The 14,642-nt window shown below is 40.7% G+C and overlaps 2 protein-coding genes across 2 annotated transcripts; both read right to left on the bottom strand.

Annotated features, from left to right (window-relative positions):
* Positions 1 to 2,329: 2,329 nt before the first annotated feature.
* On the bottom strand, positions 2,330 to 11,475 carry LOC306780387 (transcription initiation factor TFIID subunit 8-like). The gene is made up of 7 exons (XM_079272744.1): positions 11,367 to 11,475; positions 8,867 to 9,026; positions 7,555 to 7,653; positions 7,400 to 7,462; positions 7,121 to 7,245; positions 6,557 to 6,704; positions 2,330 to 2,483 (listed from the first exon to the last, which is right to left on the bottom strand). Exons 1-7 carry the CDS (start codon positions 11,412 to 11,414, stop codon positions 2,467 to 2,469), a joined length of 660 nt encoding a protein of 219 aa, XP_079128870.1. The 5' UTR covers positions 11,415 to 11,475; the 3' UTR covers positions 2,330 to 2,466.
* A 731-nt stretch (positions 11,476 to 12,206) lies between these two features.
* LOC306781259 (G0/G1 switch protein 2-like) lies at positions 12,207 to 13,499 on the bottom strand. The gene is made up of 2 exons (XM_079274018.1): positions 13,000 to 13,499; positions 12,207 to 12,870 (listed from the first exon to the last, which is right to left on the bottom strand). Exon 2 carries the CDS (start codon positions 12,852 to 12,854, stop codon positions 12,510 to 12,512), a length of 345 nt encoding a protein of 114 aa, XP_079130144.1. The 5' UTR covers positions 12,855 to 12,870; positions 13,000 to 13,499; the 3' UTR covers positions 12,207 to 12,509.
* Between the last annotated feature and the right edge of the window lie 1,143 nt (positions 13,500 to 14,642).

The raw sequence follows: 14,642 nt of genomic DNA, 5'->3' as shown, positions 1-14,642 counted from the left end.
GACTCGCTCACATGGGAAGGCAGTGATGTCGTCTTTGAAGAGGCTCTGAGTTTCTCCGGTCTTGGCCATGAAGCGCGTGAGCGCTCGCTCCACGTCTCTCCTCTGACTTGCTGCCTTTTCTCTCACCACTTGGTAGTCTGACACAGGCTCCCTGAACGTCTGAGCGGGAAGACACACGGCACACAGTTCACCATCTGAACTTAACCTGTTACACATAATGAAGGGCTTCCTGATTGATGCCCTGATCGCAATGGTAAAAACGGAAAGGTGTTTCCTTGTCATTAATTTAGACAGAGTCCACATTGTACATAATGGTTTATATTCTATCTTCATATATAATATTACGAAAGGAAAATGAGTTTGGGGTTTGTCTCAGGATCTCTGTCACTGCTAGGTTTGGTTACCATTCACATATGAACAGATACTTGTACCCATTGCTACCTTTTTTTGGTACTCTAATAACAAAAACGTAATTTTATTTGGAACATGTTTCACTCCCCTTCCTCCCCTCCATCTCCCCTCCCAAACCTGTCCCAGCCTGTTACTCAGGCATAATGTGAGAGCGCTGGACTCACGGGTGTTTTGATGTAGGTGTGAGGGTCAGGAAACTCCGGGAAGTGGCTGGGGATGTGAGCCGGATGTGTGCGTTTTTGGCCGGCTGACAGTGCTTTGGGAGTCACGGGTGGGTTCGTCACTGGAGCTGAAATTCATAAAAACAAAACAAAAAAGAGAAAGTTCACATCTATGTACATTTTTTTTAGTTAGAATATTAGAATTGATGTAGAAAGTGAAAATACCGTCACCAATAAATGACATAATCCACAGTAACGGTTGAAAGTAAAGCGCCTACTCACGGGCAGTTATAACCATCCTCTGGGATCGCTTGGCATACACAGGCAGGGTGTCTGCTTTGAAACCTGCAGAGAAACAAAACAGATTAAATTATGTTCTCTATGTTACCTTGTGATATCAATGCGTAATTGATACGACGGCGTCCTCCAGTACCTACCCATTTCAATGAGTGTGACCACTGTGTCTGACAGGGTTGGAATGCTTCTGGCTGTGTGTTCACAATAAGCTTTAGCACACCGACCTATTTCAGATATATCTAGAAAAGGGACCAAACACATCGGGGTTTAGAAAAGTCTCTCCTCAGGAAGATTAAACATTTTGCAGGTACAACAAAAAGATGGGTCATAAGAGATGAGATTTAACGTCTGATAGTAGGATTCATCAACAAATGCATTCAACCTTTTTTTGTGCTGACTGTGCGAACGGCACAGTCTCACCATAAAGGTCTGCCACTGCTTACACATTAAAACGCATTCATTGATCGATGCATATGCAGGACGTGATGCAGCAGCTGCAGCATATCAGTCACATCTGGATGATGGCCAACACGCATAATACGGTCTGCATTATACTGATCCAATAAATTCCTACAACTAAGAAGTTCAGACAATTTTCATTCCCCTGCTGATATGATCGCTAAAGATCTGCCAACTGTCAGCAGAGAAAAGAGCTACAAAGGAAATTTAAATGATTTCTACTGCGCAATGCGGACGTGGAGGATTCTGCATTGATGCAGTTAGAGAATATAATGGTGAGTCTGGTGTTTCAGTTCAGCACAGTTGCTTCTCCTTTCATCTCTGTGTTTCACTGTTGTTGCTCTCGCTACCATTAGCTGCTCTGTTTCAAATATATTAGGCTGAAAAACGTTAGAATTCAACCGTGGCGTTGTTCTGTTGCGAGATGCAGTGACTTAAACTGAGTAAGAGAAGAATCGCCACGAGAAAGGAAAAGTCAGCTAGCAGCTGGGCTCAGTCACTCAGTGTAAAATGCAACAGGCATTCAGGAAGTGGCCTGTCTGAGAGCGATACATCGAGATGCATCGGGAATAGTTCTGTATTCAAATCATTGACGGGTGAATTGTAAGAGAATCGTGAGGTCACTGAAGCTTCACACCTCGAATAAATATAGCAGCGAAAAAACTGTTTTGTATGTGAAGATATAGTCGAAATAATATCTACATTTGCAATTAGTTAGTCATGACTTTTGACTTGCCTTGATCGAGGATGCTGGGATGGTTGATGCAGCGTGTTGTAATTTTTGCCGTTTTAAATTTGTTCTATGTAGTTTTTGTTAGGTTTCTGCCTGGCTGTACTATATGCTGTAACACAAACTTTGAGGTTACTCAAGACTAAACTGATGAAGGCAACTTAGCGGAAAACATTTGGTGAATAAAGCAGGGTACCCTGGAGAAGAACTATGCTGCGCTTAGGAAAATGAACACGGGCGCATCTACTTTAGGATTCATACATACAGCTTTGCATCATCTCAGTGAGCGTCTCCACTGCTGCCTTCTCGGCGCTCTCAAAGCCACACTCTGTCAGGAGGGCACTGACGACAACCTGCAGGGTGCGGCGTCGGGCCAGGTGGTAGCTCTCTGCAGGGCTGGTAGCTGCTTTACTGCCACTCCCACGCTGAAAAACATACATGAAATAACACATATGGTGGGCGAGAAAAAAAAAAATACACACACTTAAAAGATCCCCATGAAGAAAGTGCCTCGTCACAGCATGACAGAAAGAAACGAATACAACAACCAAATAGACGCAAGTTTAAAAACATTAACACAGCATTACCATTTTAGGTATATGGGTTGTATCTCCTTTAGGCTGTGAGGAGAAACTCCTAAATATTAATTTAAGGCTGGGTGATAATTCAATATGCAAAAAAAACATCTTCTGAGGGTGATAAAATCACCAAAGATCTTTTGCAACTTATTTTGGAATCAGCAGGCGCATGTCCCACACATGCGTCGACAACTTGATATTGACATGTCTGACTGACCAACAATAAAAAGCCTCATTTATGTAACAAGCAACTACGTTGGAAGAAACATCACACAGCAAAAAAAAAAAAAAAAAAAAAGTTTACTTAAATGGTACGTGGGCTTAGTGATATTTATTCTCAGTAAAGCTGTCACAAAAATATAGTGGTGTAAATAGTACAATGTCAGTCACAATTAAAAAATATTTATATGGCGACGGTGGCACATGTTCGTGCTGTGGCTGGAAGCTCTCATCAATGCTGCTACATTTTTCAAGGATTCAAGGATATTATTAAGGATTTATTGTCGTTATGCAACACAGGGATGTACAACAGCATGCAGATGGAGCCCATTTGCAACACAAGAAAAACATGAAAAACAAAACAAAAACAGTAGTGCATTTTTTGAATTTGCATCATGAGGAATGTAAAAAGCAGCAATAAAAAAAAAAGAAGTATATATATATATATATATATATATATATTTTTTTTTTTTTCATTCATTCTCTGGTCAGATAATAATATGGCCGACATTTAAAATTCAACATCAATTCAATTCATTTTTGTATAGCCCAAAATCACAAATTTGTCTCAGAGGGCAAACATATTTTTTGGAAAACATATTTCATCAACTTTGACTGCGTTTGAGCATCATTGACATAAACGCCTCCTCTAGTCCCACCGCAGTCCGGCTCTCTGCCCGTTAAGTGCAGCTTGATCTGGGATGCAACGATGGAGTCAGATCTCTGTAAGGATGTGGGCTCAACAGTCACCAACCTCCCATTGTTGAGTTTGCCTGAAGTTTTTATTTCTTTCATCTTTTTTTTTCTGCGACCAGACATCAGACACGACAGCCAGGAGTAGGCTAGGTGGTGGAGTATACTTAGGTCCTAGCTGGGTTTAGCTTAGCGTTCACAGAGGCTCTCCTACCTCGGGCAGTTTGGTGGCGTTTGGTCCGGATACACGGCTGGTTGCTCGGCTGTAATTCCACCACCCAATCTGATCCTGGCTAATGTCGGGTCGAAAGAGAATTCAGGCTAACCCAGCAAAGGGCGGTCGTGACTGTTGTGTGCACATCTTTATAGAGACCTGGCTCCATCGTGGCATCCCGGGGTCAAGCGGCCCTCGACAGGCGGACCGCAGGAGAGAGCAGGACTCTGGAGAGACAAGAGGTCTCTGTTTACATCAATTATGCTTGGGGCTCAAACATAGTAAATATTGATGGACAATGTTTACCTGATTTCTAATGTTTAATGTCGGCCATATTGCCCAGAAAATGTTTTTTTGTTGATGCAGTGTATATTCCTCCTAAAACAAATGTAAAAATACACAGGAATGTATTCTGTTTTGTGGGTTACAGCCTGTGTTGCATAATGACAAAAAATGTATCCTTGAATATTTGTAATAGAAGTAAGTTGCATAAAACGGAGACACTCAGTACAGGTATCTTGAATAATGGCAGTGCTTGAGTATGTACATATTTCAGTAAATTTACTCAACACTAGTTACATTCCACCGTTCCTAGTATTTCATCAAATAAATTATAATAAATAATATATATTACATATATATTATATTATATTATTTATTATATAATTATATAATAATTATAATAAATAATAAATATTATTCTGTTTTCATCAAGTGCATTTTAATGTAGTTCGTCAAAGAGGTGCTAATTTTAGATCAGACTTTTTATAGTATTGGGTAAATTACTTGAGTGTTATATAACGTTAGCTCACAGGTGCACACGTAGCAAACACGTAACAAATATAGACAAATGAACCAAGACCTACAAACGTACCGTAGATACCATGCTAATGTTAGTAACACTTGTTTCGAAACACATTCGGCACAGTTGCGTCTCTTCCAACAGACTGCTAACAGTTAGCTAACAGCTAGCTAGCTTAACATTACAACCTAACGTTAATTAAGTTAGCTACATTCTGCTAATGACAGTGAGTATAAACGTCGTCTCTTACCCCTCCTGCATTCAGTGAACCTCTCGATGCCACCGCAGGATCTGCCATATGTAATTATTTGTACTCTGCTCGTATTAAAATAAAATAACTGTATAGTGAGAAAAACGTTATTTGTCCGACAGCCGTTTAGCCTAGCCGCCGTTGGTAAACACACTGTGAATTTATGGCGTCATTTCCTGTTACGCAGACGAAAGATGAAATCAACTCGTAGTGCACTCACTTCCATCTAGTGGTTATTTGTAGAATTACAACAAATCTACAGCAGTTAAATGCAGCATACGCATTAATGCAGCAGTAATATTAATTTCAAAACCATCATATATAATAGTAGAACAGTGACGAGGACCGTTTTTACCTGTGATACATTATGTAAACCTACATTTTGCTGATAATATACATACTTTATTTAAGTATAGTTCTGAATGCAGCATTTTTACTTGTAATGGAATATGTTCACAGTGCTGTGTTGCTACTTTTACTTCAGTAAAAGATTATAATACTTCTTCCCAACTTTGCTTTCCATTTATTAATTAAAGAACTTCAAGAACACTTAGAGCAAAGAACTTTGGGCTATAGTCTTACATGAAAACAAAAATATTGAAGATGTCCAATTTGAAACTAAATGAAATAAATAAATAAAAATACATTCAAGAATTCTGTTAAGTTTAAGTACAACATGGGGTATGTTGATATCCTCGTCCTTTCATCAATATTGAAAGAAAGAAACAGCCAGTGAGCTAGCTTCCACTGTTTACACTGAACTGAACTGCTCGGCAACAACTTGGGTCTGTGTTTACTTCCTGTCAGGTCATTCAAATACACAATAATGTTTAGCATTACTGTGACATTATTTTCAAAAAGATGAGAATATCTCCATTGTCTGGGGAGAGGGTCGACCTTTCTGTGGTGACTGGAATATTATTGGGCCTGTCTAGCTTCACTCTGACACTTCTGTCAGCACCTGAACCAGGTGTGTGTCTGTGTAACTCTCACAGAGGGGGCGTGTCTACAGCACCGGAGTGGTGAAAGCGGTCTCTACATTATTTTCCTTCTCATAGAGGTCTGGAACAGCTTCACACTGAAGTGGGTGCGTGAGTGGATTTCGTAGCGTGGCTCAAGCATTTTAACCAGATTTAGAAATCCTTTGTTTTCTACAACGGAGTGTCCCCGTCACTGACAGACGGGATGGTGTCTCTTCATATGTGTGGACATGCCCGATGTTTTGCCGTTGTCGTGTGTCTCTCTTTAAATAACGGCTACATACCGTAACGCTTTGTCCACCACCCTCATCCGTCATTATACGTTACAGGGAAGACAAAATGTTCCCAAACTTGCGACTTAAATGACGCCGCGGCTTCTGACGTTCCTCCGCTCGCCATGACTTCACCGTTAAATGCTTCTAACCTGCTCCGTTCACGTGAACACCCCGCTGCTTTATATCTGTTCACTGACACTCTGCATTGATATTCGGGGACTTGTTACTTGAAAAGGAACAGCAGCAGTAGAGCTTTACACACTATGATGATTACACTGTAAAAATAAAATTGAAAAAAATACTCTATTGATCACGAGTGATCCGAACCGTGATCGATCCGTGATCCGTGACACCACTAGTAAATACGACATGCTTTCGGTAGCAAAACAGACATGCAGGCATACAGAGAACAAGACAGACTTGAATGTGTAAACAACGTATTACAAACGGTTTTGGAAATACAGGACCACTTGGTGGACTCGCTCACATGGGAAGGCAGTGATGTCGTCTTTGAAGAGGCTCTGAGTTTCTCCGGTCTTGGCCATGAAGCGCGTGAGCGCTCGCTCCACGTCTCTCCTCTGACTTGCTGCCTTTTCTCTCACCACTTGGTAGTCTGACACAGGCTCCCTGAACGTCTGAGCGGGAAGACACACGGCACACAGTTCACCATCTGAACTTAACCTGTTACACATAATGAAGGGCTTCCTGATTGATGCCCTGATCGCAATGGTAAAAACGGAAAGGTGTTTCCTTGTCATTAATTTAGACAGAGTCCACATTGTACATAATGGTTTATATTCTATCTTCATATATAATATTACGAAAGGAAAATGAGTTCGGGGTTTGTCTCAGGATCTCTGTCACTGCTAGGTTTGGTTACCATTCACATATGAACAGATACTTGTACCCATTGCTACCTTTTTTTGGTACTCTAATAACAAAAACGTAATTTTATTTGGAACATGTTTCACTCCCCTTCCTCCCCTCCATCTCCCCTCCCAAACCTGTCCCAGCCTGTTACTCAGGCATAATGTGAGAGCGCTGGACTCACGGGTGTTTTGATGTAGGTGTGAGGGTCAGGAAACTCCGGGAAGTGGCTGGGGATGTGAGCCGGATGTGTGCGTTTTTGGCCGGCTGACAGTGCTTTGGGAGTCACGGGTGGGTTCGTCACTGGAGCTGAAATTCATAAAAACAAAACAAAAAAGAGAAAGTTCACATCTATGTACATTTTTTTTTGTTAGAATATTAGAATTTATGTAGAAAGTGAAAATACCGTCACCAATAAATGACATAATCCACAGTAACGGTTGAAAGTAAAGCGCCTACTCACGGGCAGTTATAACCATCCTCTGGGATCGCTTGGCATACACAGGCAGGGTGTCTGCTTTGAAACCTGCAGAGAAACAAAACAGATTAAATTATGTTCTCTATGTTACCTTGTGATATCAATGCGTAATTGATACGACGGCGTCCTCCAGTACCTACCCATTTCAATGAGTGTGACCACTGTGTCTGACAGGGTTGGAATGCTTCTGGCTGTGTGTTCACAATAAGCTTTAGCACACCGACCTATTTCAGATATATCTAGAAAAGGGACCAAACACATCGGGGTTTAGAAAAGTCTCTCCTCAGGAAGATTAAACATTTTGCAGGTACAACAAAAAGATGGGTCATAAGAGATGAGATTTAACGTCTGATAGTAGGATTCATCAACAAATGCATTCAACCTTTTTTTGTGCTGACTGTGCGAACGGCAGTCTCACCATAAAGGTCTGCCACTGCTTACACATTAAAATGCATTCATTGATCGATGCATATGCAGGACGTGATGCAGCAGCTGCAGCATATCAGTCACATCTGGATGATGGCCAACACGCATAATACGGTCTGCATTATACTGATCCAATAAATTCCTACAACTAAGAAGTTCAGACAATTTTCATTCCCCTGCTGATATGATCGCTAAAGATCTGCCAACTGTCAGCAGAGAAAAGAGCTACAAAGGAAATTTAAATGATTTCTACTGCGCAATGCGGACGTGGAGGATTCTGCATTGATGCAGTTAGAGAATATAATGGTGAGTCTGGTGTTTCAGTTCAGCACAGTTGCTTCTCCTTTCATCTCTGTGTTTCACTGTTGTTGCTCTCGCTACCATTAGCTGCTCTGTTTCAAATATATTAGGCTGAAAAACGTTAGAATTCAACCGTGGCGTTGTTCTGTTGGGAGATGCAGTGACTTAAACTGAGTAAGAGAAGAATCGCCACGAGAAAGGAAAAGTCAGCTAGCAGCTGGGCTCAGTCACTCAGTGTAAAATGCAACAGGCATTCAGGAAGTGGCCTGTCTGAGAGCGATACATCGAGGTGCATCGGGAATAGTTCTGTATTCAAATCATTGACGGGTGAATTGTAAGCGAATCGTGAGGTCACTGAAGCTTCACACCTCGAATAAATATAGCAGCGAAAAAACTGTTTTGTATGTGAAGATATAGTCGAAATAATATCTACATTTGCATTTATTTAGTCATGACTTTTGACTTGCCTTGATCGAGGATGCTGGGATGGTTGATGCAGCGTGTTGTAATTTTTGCCGTTTTAAATTTGTTCTATGTAGTTTTTGTTAGGTTTCTGCCTGGCTGTACTATATGCTGTAACACAAACTTTGAGGTTACTCAAGACTAAACTGATGAAGGCAACTTAGCGGAAAACATTTGGTGAATAAAGCAGGGTACCCTGGAGAAGAACTATGCTGCGCTTAGGAAAATGAACACGGGCGCATCTACTTTAGGATTCATACATACAGCTTTGCATCATCTCAGTGAGCGTCTCCACTGCTGCCTTCTCGGCGCTCTCAAAGCCACACTCTGTCAGGAGGGCACTGACGACAACCTGCAGGGTGCGGCGTCGGGCCAGGTGGTAGCTCTCTGCAGGGCTGGTAGCTGCTTTACTGCCACTCCCACGCTGAAAAACATACATGAAATAACACATATGGTGGGCGAGAAAAAAAAAAATACACACACTTAAAAGATCCCCATGAAGAAAGTGCCTCGTCACAGCATGACAGAAAGAAACGAATACAACAACCAAATAGACGCAAGTTTAAAAACATTAACACAGCATTACCATTTTAGGTATATGGGTTGTATCTCCTTTAGGCTGTGAGGAGAAACTCCTAAATATTAATTTAAGGCTGGGTGATAATTCAATATGCAAAAAAAACATCTTCTGAGGGTGATAAAATCACCAAAGATCTTTTGCAACTTATTTTGGAATCAGCAGGCGCATGTCCCACACATGCGTCGACAACTTGATATTGACATGTCTGACTGACCAACAATAAAAAGCCTAATTTATGTAACAAGCAACTACGTTGGAAGAAACATCACACAGCAAAAAAAAAAAAAAAAAAAAAGTTTACTTAAATGGTACGTGGGCTTAGTGATATTTATTCTCAGTAAAGCTGTCACAAAAATATAGTGGTGTAAATAGTACAATGTCAGTCACAATTAAAAAATATTTATATGGCGACGGTGGCACATGTTCGTGCTGTGGCTGGAAGCTCTCATCAATGCTGCTACATTTTTCAAGGATTCAAGGATATTATTAAGGATTTATTGTCGTTATGCAACACAGGGATGTACAACAGCATGCAGATGGAGCCCATTTGCAACACAAGAAAAACATGAAAAACAAAACAAAAACAGTAGTGCATTTTTTGAATTTGCATCATGAGGAATGTAAAAAGCAGCAATAAAAAAAAAAAAAGTATATATATATATATATATATATATATATTTTTTTTTTTTTCATTCATTCTCTGGTCAGATAATAATATGGCCGACATTTAAAATTCAACATCAATTCAATTCATTTTTGTATAGCCCAAAATCACAAATTTGTCTCAGAGGGCAAACATATTTTTTGGAAAACATATTTCATCAACTTTGACTGCGTTTGAGCATCATTGACATAAACGCCTCCTCTAGTCCCACCGCAGTCCGGCTCTCTGCCCGTTAAGTGCAGCTTGATCTGGGATGCAACGATGGAGTCAGATCTCTGTAAGGATGTGGGCTCAACAGTCACCAACCTCCCATTGTTGAGTTTGCCTGAAGTTTTTATTTCTTTCATCTTTTTTTTTCTGCGACCAGACATCAGACACGACAGCCAGGAGTAGGCTAGGTGGTGGAGTATACTTAGGTCCTAGCTGGGTTTAGCTTAGCGTTCACAGAGGCTCTCCTACCTCGGGCAGTTTGGTGGCGTTTGGTCCGGATACACGGCTGGTTGCTCGGCTGTAATTCCACCACCCAATCTGATCCTGGCTAATGTCGGGTCGAAAGAGAATTCAGGCTAACCCAGCAAAGGGCGGTCGTGACTGTTGTGTGCACATCTTTATAGAGACCTGGCTCCATCGTGGCATCCCGGGGTCAAGCGGCCCTCGACAGGCGGACCGCAGGAGAGAGCAGGACTCTGGAGAGACAAGAGGTCTCTGTTTACATCAATTATGCTTGGGGCTCAAACATAGTAAATATTGATGGACAATGTTTACCTGATTTCTAATGTTTAATGTCGGCCATATTGCCCAGAAAATGTTTTTTTGTTGATGCAGTGTATATTCCTCCTAAAACAAATGTAAAAATACACAGGAATGTATTCTGTTTTGTGGGTTACAGCCTGTGTTGCATAATGACAAAAAATGTATCCTTGAATATTTGTAATAGAAGTAAGTTGCATAAAACGGAGACACTCAGTACAGGTATCTTGAATAATGGCAGTGCTTGAGTATGTACATATTTCAGTAAATTTACTCAACACTAGTTACATTCCACCGTTCCTAGTATTTCATCAAATAAATTATAATAAATAATATATATTACATATATATTATATTATATTATTTATTATATATATTATATTATTATATAATAATTATAATAAATAATAAATATTATTCTGTTTTCATCAAGTGCATTTTAATGTAGTTCGTCAAAGAGGTGCTAATTTTAGATCAGACTTTTTATAGTATTGGGTAAATTACTTGAGTGTTATATAACGTTAGCTCACAGGTGCACACGTAGCAAACACGTAACAAATATAGACAAATGAACCAAGACCTACAAACGTACCGTAGATACCATGCTAATGTTAGTAACACTTGTTTCGAAACACATTCGGCACAGTTGCGTCTCTTCCAACAGACTGCTAACAGTTAGCTAACAGCTAGCTAGCTTAACATTACAACCTAACGTTAATTAAGTTAGCTACATTCTGCTAATGACAGTGAGTATAAACGTCGTCTCTTACCCCTCCTGCATTCAGTGAACCTCCCGATGCCACCGCAGGATCTGCCATATGTAATTATTTGTACTCTGCTCGTATTAAAATAAAATAACTGTATAGTGAGAAAAACGTTATTTGTCCGACAGCCGTTTAGCCTAGCCGCCGTTGGTAAACACACTGTGAATTTATGGCGTCATTTCCTGTTACGCAGACGAAAGATGAAATCAACTCGTAGTGCACTCACTTCCATCTAGTGGTTGTTTGTAGAATTACAACAAATCTACAGCAGTTAAATGCAGCATAGTCATTAATGCAGCAGTAATATTAATTTCAAAACCATCATATATAATAGTAGAACAGTGACGAGGACCGTTTTTACCTGTGATACATTATGTAAACCTACATTTTGCTGATAATATACATACTTTATTTAAGTATAGTTCTGAATGCAGCATTTTTACTTGTAATGGAATATGTTCACAGTGCTGTGTTGCTACTTTTACTTCAGTAAAAGATTATAATACTTCTTCCCAACACTGCTTGCCAACAATGCTGTTGCTAAAATCCAGCATACAATAAAGGCGGGAAAAATGCATATTGCACAGATCTGAATGTGGGGATGCCTTACCTCTCATTAGTAACATACACAGTGACAACAAAGATGCAAAATGTGTGTACTCAGCATACATTTGTCACACAGAAGGTAAAATTGATCATGGTAAAATGTAGTTTAGTTCATCTTCTCTTTAAATATGTCATGTCATGTGTCAATATGTATGTCATGTCATAAATACGTCTATTTGATCATCTTGCAACATGTGCAAAGGGCTTTATTACTCAAAAAAAAAGACCTGAATCAGTTGCTAGCTGAAAAATAGCTTTATTAGAGTGCAAAATGAATTAAATCACACACGTTCCATTTTTCCTCCAACACATTCATCAAGTCACATCCAAAGGTATCTGCTGCCCAGCAGCGAGACATTACGGTACCCTCCAGTTTTCAGTCTATTTACTAGTTCTTTTGCCAGTCAAAAGGGAATGTTTAACCAAATCTGAAATAAAAGAATGAGTACAAAGTGACCAGTTCAACATGGTGTTTTAATTTACCACCATCACCATCAACATTGCAAGTGTCGAGGCCATTTACACCAGGATGGGAGGGTTTCTTTAAGAAGCATGTAAGCGGTTAGAGCTCCTCTGCCCAGCAGTCACCAGATGTTTGGCCTTGACCTCAATCACTACCATATTTAGCACGTCCACAACTTCGGGGCGAACCAAGGTGGTGTGTGACTTCAGCACCTGCTTCTTCTCCTTCTTCACGATCAGCTCTGCCGGTGCGTCCTCAACAGTCTCCTGCTCCGCAAATGGCAGGAAAACTGTTTTCACCAGTCCACCAACAACTCCCAGCACTGCCATAGTTGAGCCAAGCATGTAGATCTTCAGCATGCCTCGGCTTGGCCTCTGGTTTAGCATCTCCTTAGCGAAGGGGATGATCTCGCCAATGGTTTCCATAGTGTGGTGTTTGAGACTGTTGAAGGAAAAAACTGTCAGAGAACTCCTTTGATTTACTGTTTAAAAACAAAGTGTTTCAAAAAAAACTTAAATCAATCTTTCCACTATACACATACAATGTTGTTACTGATAGGCAGATACTCACTTTGAAGCACACCCCAACTCTCAAGTGTTCGGCCCAGTCAAGGATTCGCAAGCAAACAGACGAGGGCAGATCCTGTGATTTAAACACAAGTGGAGTCTGGTCAACTCCCACAGTGGCGATGGAATGCATATTCATGAGGCTATCGCAATTGCTTTTAGGAGCAGGGCCCTTTTTGGGTAAAAGGCCATGGGTTTCTCGGACAAGAAGTGAAGCAAATATTCCCTCTAAACCGTGCATATGACATCACATGAGGTCGATATGTGTTGCAGCAGATGCATCTGAAATACTTTCCATGTTGCTGAACATTGAACCACATGAGTCATTGGTTGGTGTTACTTGGCTTGTCGCTGTAAATATTGATCCTTATCAGGAGAGCTTAGTGTCCAATCACAGTATGTGCAACTATGTTAAGCCAGTCCCATTTATTGGCGGGAAAGGCATTGTGATCATGCCGTCTTGAGCTTCTCTGGCTCATGCTCGCTGTCTGACCATAGAGCTGACCATGAAGCAGCGAGAGATGGCAGAGTGTGCCTTTGTCTGAAATTCTCTGACCTTAGACCTCATGCACTCACTGCAAGAGAGGAGGGAGTGAAGTTGGGCAAGTAAGTTGTGAAATGTGTCTGATCTTTGTCACAGAGAGAAGTGTGATCAAATCTCAGTGAAAATGGCAAACGGCCGAAGTCATGAGATGTCTGCATGTGGGTTCAACATCTGCACACCAGATGTTAGAGACACCAAAACAAATCATCCAGTTGGGTTTTAGCCATGCTGTGGCTCAAGAAATGATGTGTCAGATTGTCTGTAGGTTTACCACTTTGATTCAGACTGAAATACCTCAACAACTATTGAATGGATTGCCATTTTATACACACATTCATGGTTCCCAAATGACATCTCCCACTAATTTTGGTGATCTCCTTAATTTTCCTCGAGCGCCACCATGATGTTGACATTTAGTTTGTTATTAAAATATCTTTACAAACGTGGGGTGGATAATTGTGAAATTTGGTACACACATTCATTGTCCCCTCAGTATGAGTTGTTATACCTTTGGTGATCCTTTGACTTTCCACTTTCCATAACCATAAGGTCAAAAAAAGAAAAGAAAAGACAAGACGAGACAAGAAAAGAAAGGAAAAGGAAAGATAAGAAGCCAAAAAATACCCACACAGCTTATGGTGTGGCACAGGCCTGCTCTAGAACTGGGACAAACATGGGAGACACAAGGGTATACTTAACAGATAAAGTGAGTTATTAACCAAAAGGTAAGTCACAACAAACGGATGGGAGACATCTGTAAACTTAGTAGGGGTTGAATGAGGGAGAATGTGCTGCATGGATGTTGTGGCGTAGAAAACAAGGAGAGAAAACAAAAGCCATGACACAGAGGTATGGGGTAAGAGCAGATCCACCAACCAAAGCACTTCTGCTGCTCAGGCTTACATGTCGCTGATTCATCTCCTATCAGTTCTGCAGATATAAAGTACAGCCACAGCATAGGAAACAAACAGAAGGGCTGTCATAGGTGCAATGACTTTTTCGGTGGCTTATTGATCAACATTTTAACTCTTGCTCAGCAGTGACGAAATGTGGAAAAAGTCAAGAACGACCTCTCCCTCAGTAGTCAGCTTTGGAGTGAAGAC

Source organism: Melanostigma gelatinosum, assembly GCF_949748355.1.
Source record: "Melanostigma gelatinosum genome assembly, chromosome: 8".
Classification (NCBI taxonomy): domain Eukaryota; kingdom Metazoa; phylum Chordata; class Actinopteri; order Perciformes; family Zoarcidae; genus Melanostigma; species Melanostigma gelatinosum.
The sequence above is the reverse complement of the archived record's forward strand: the minus strand, read 5'-3'. Positions and strand labels throughout refer to the sequence as shown.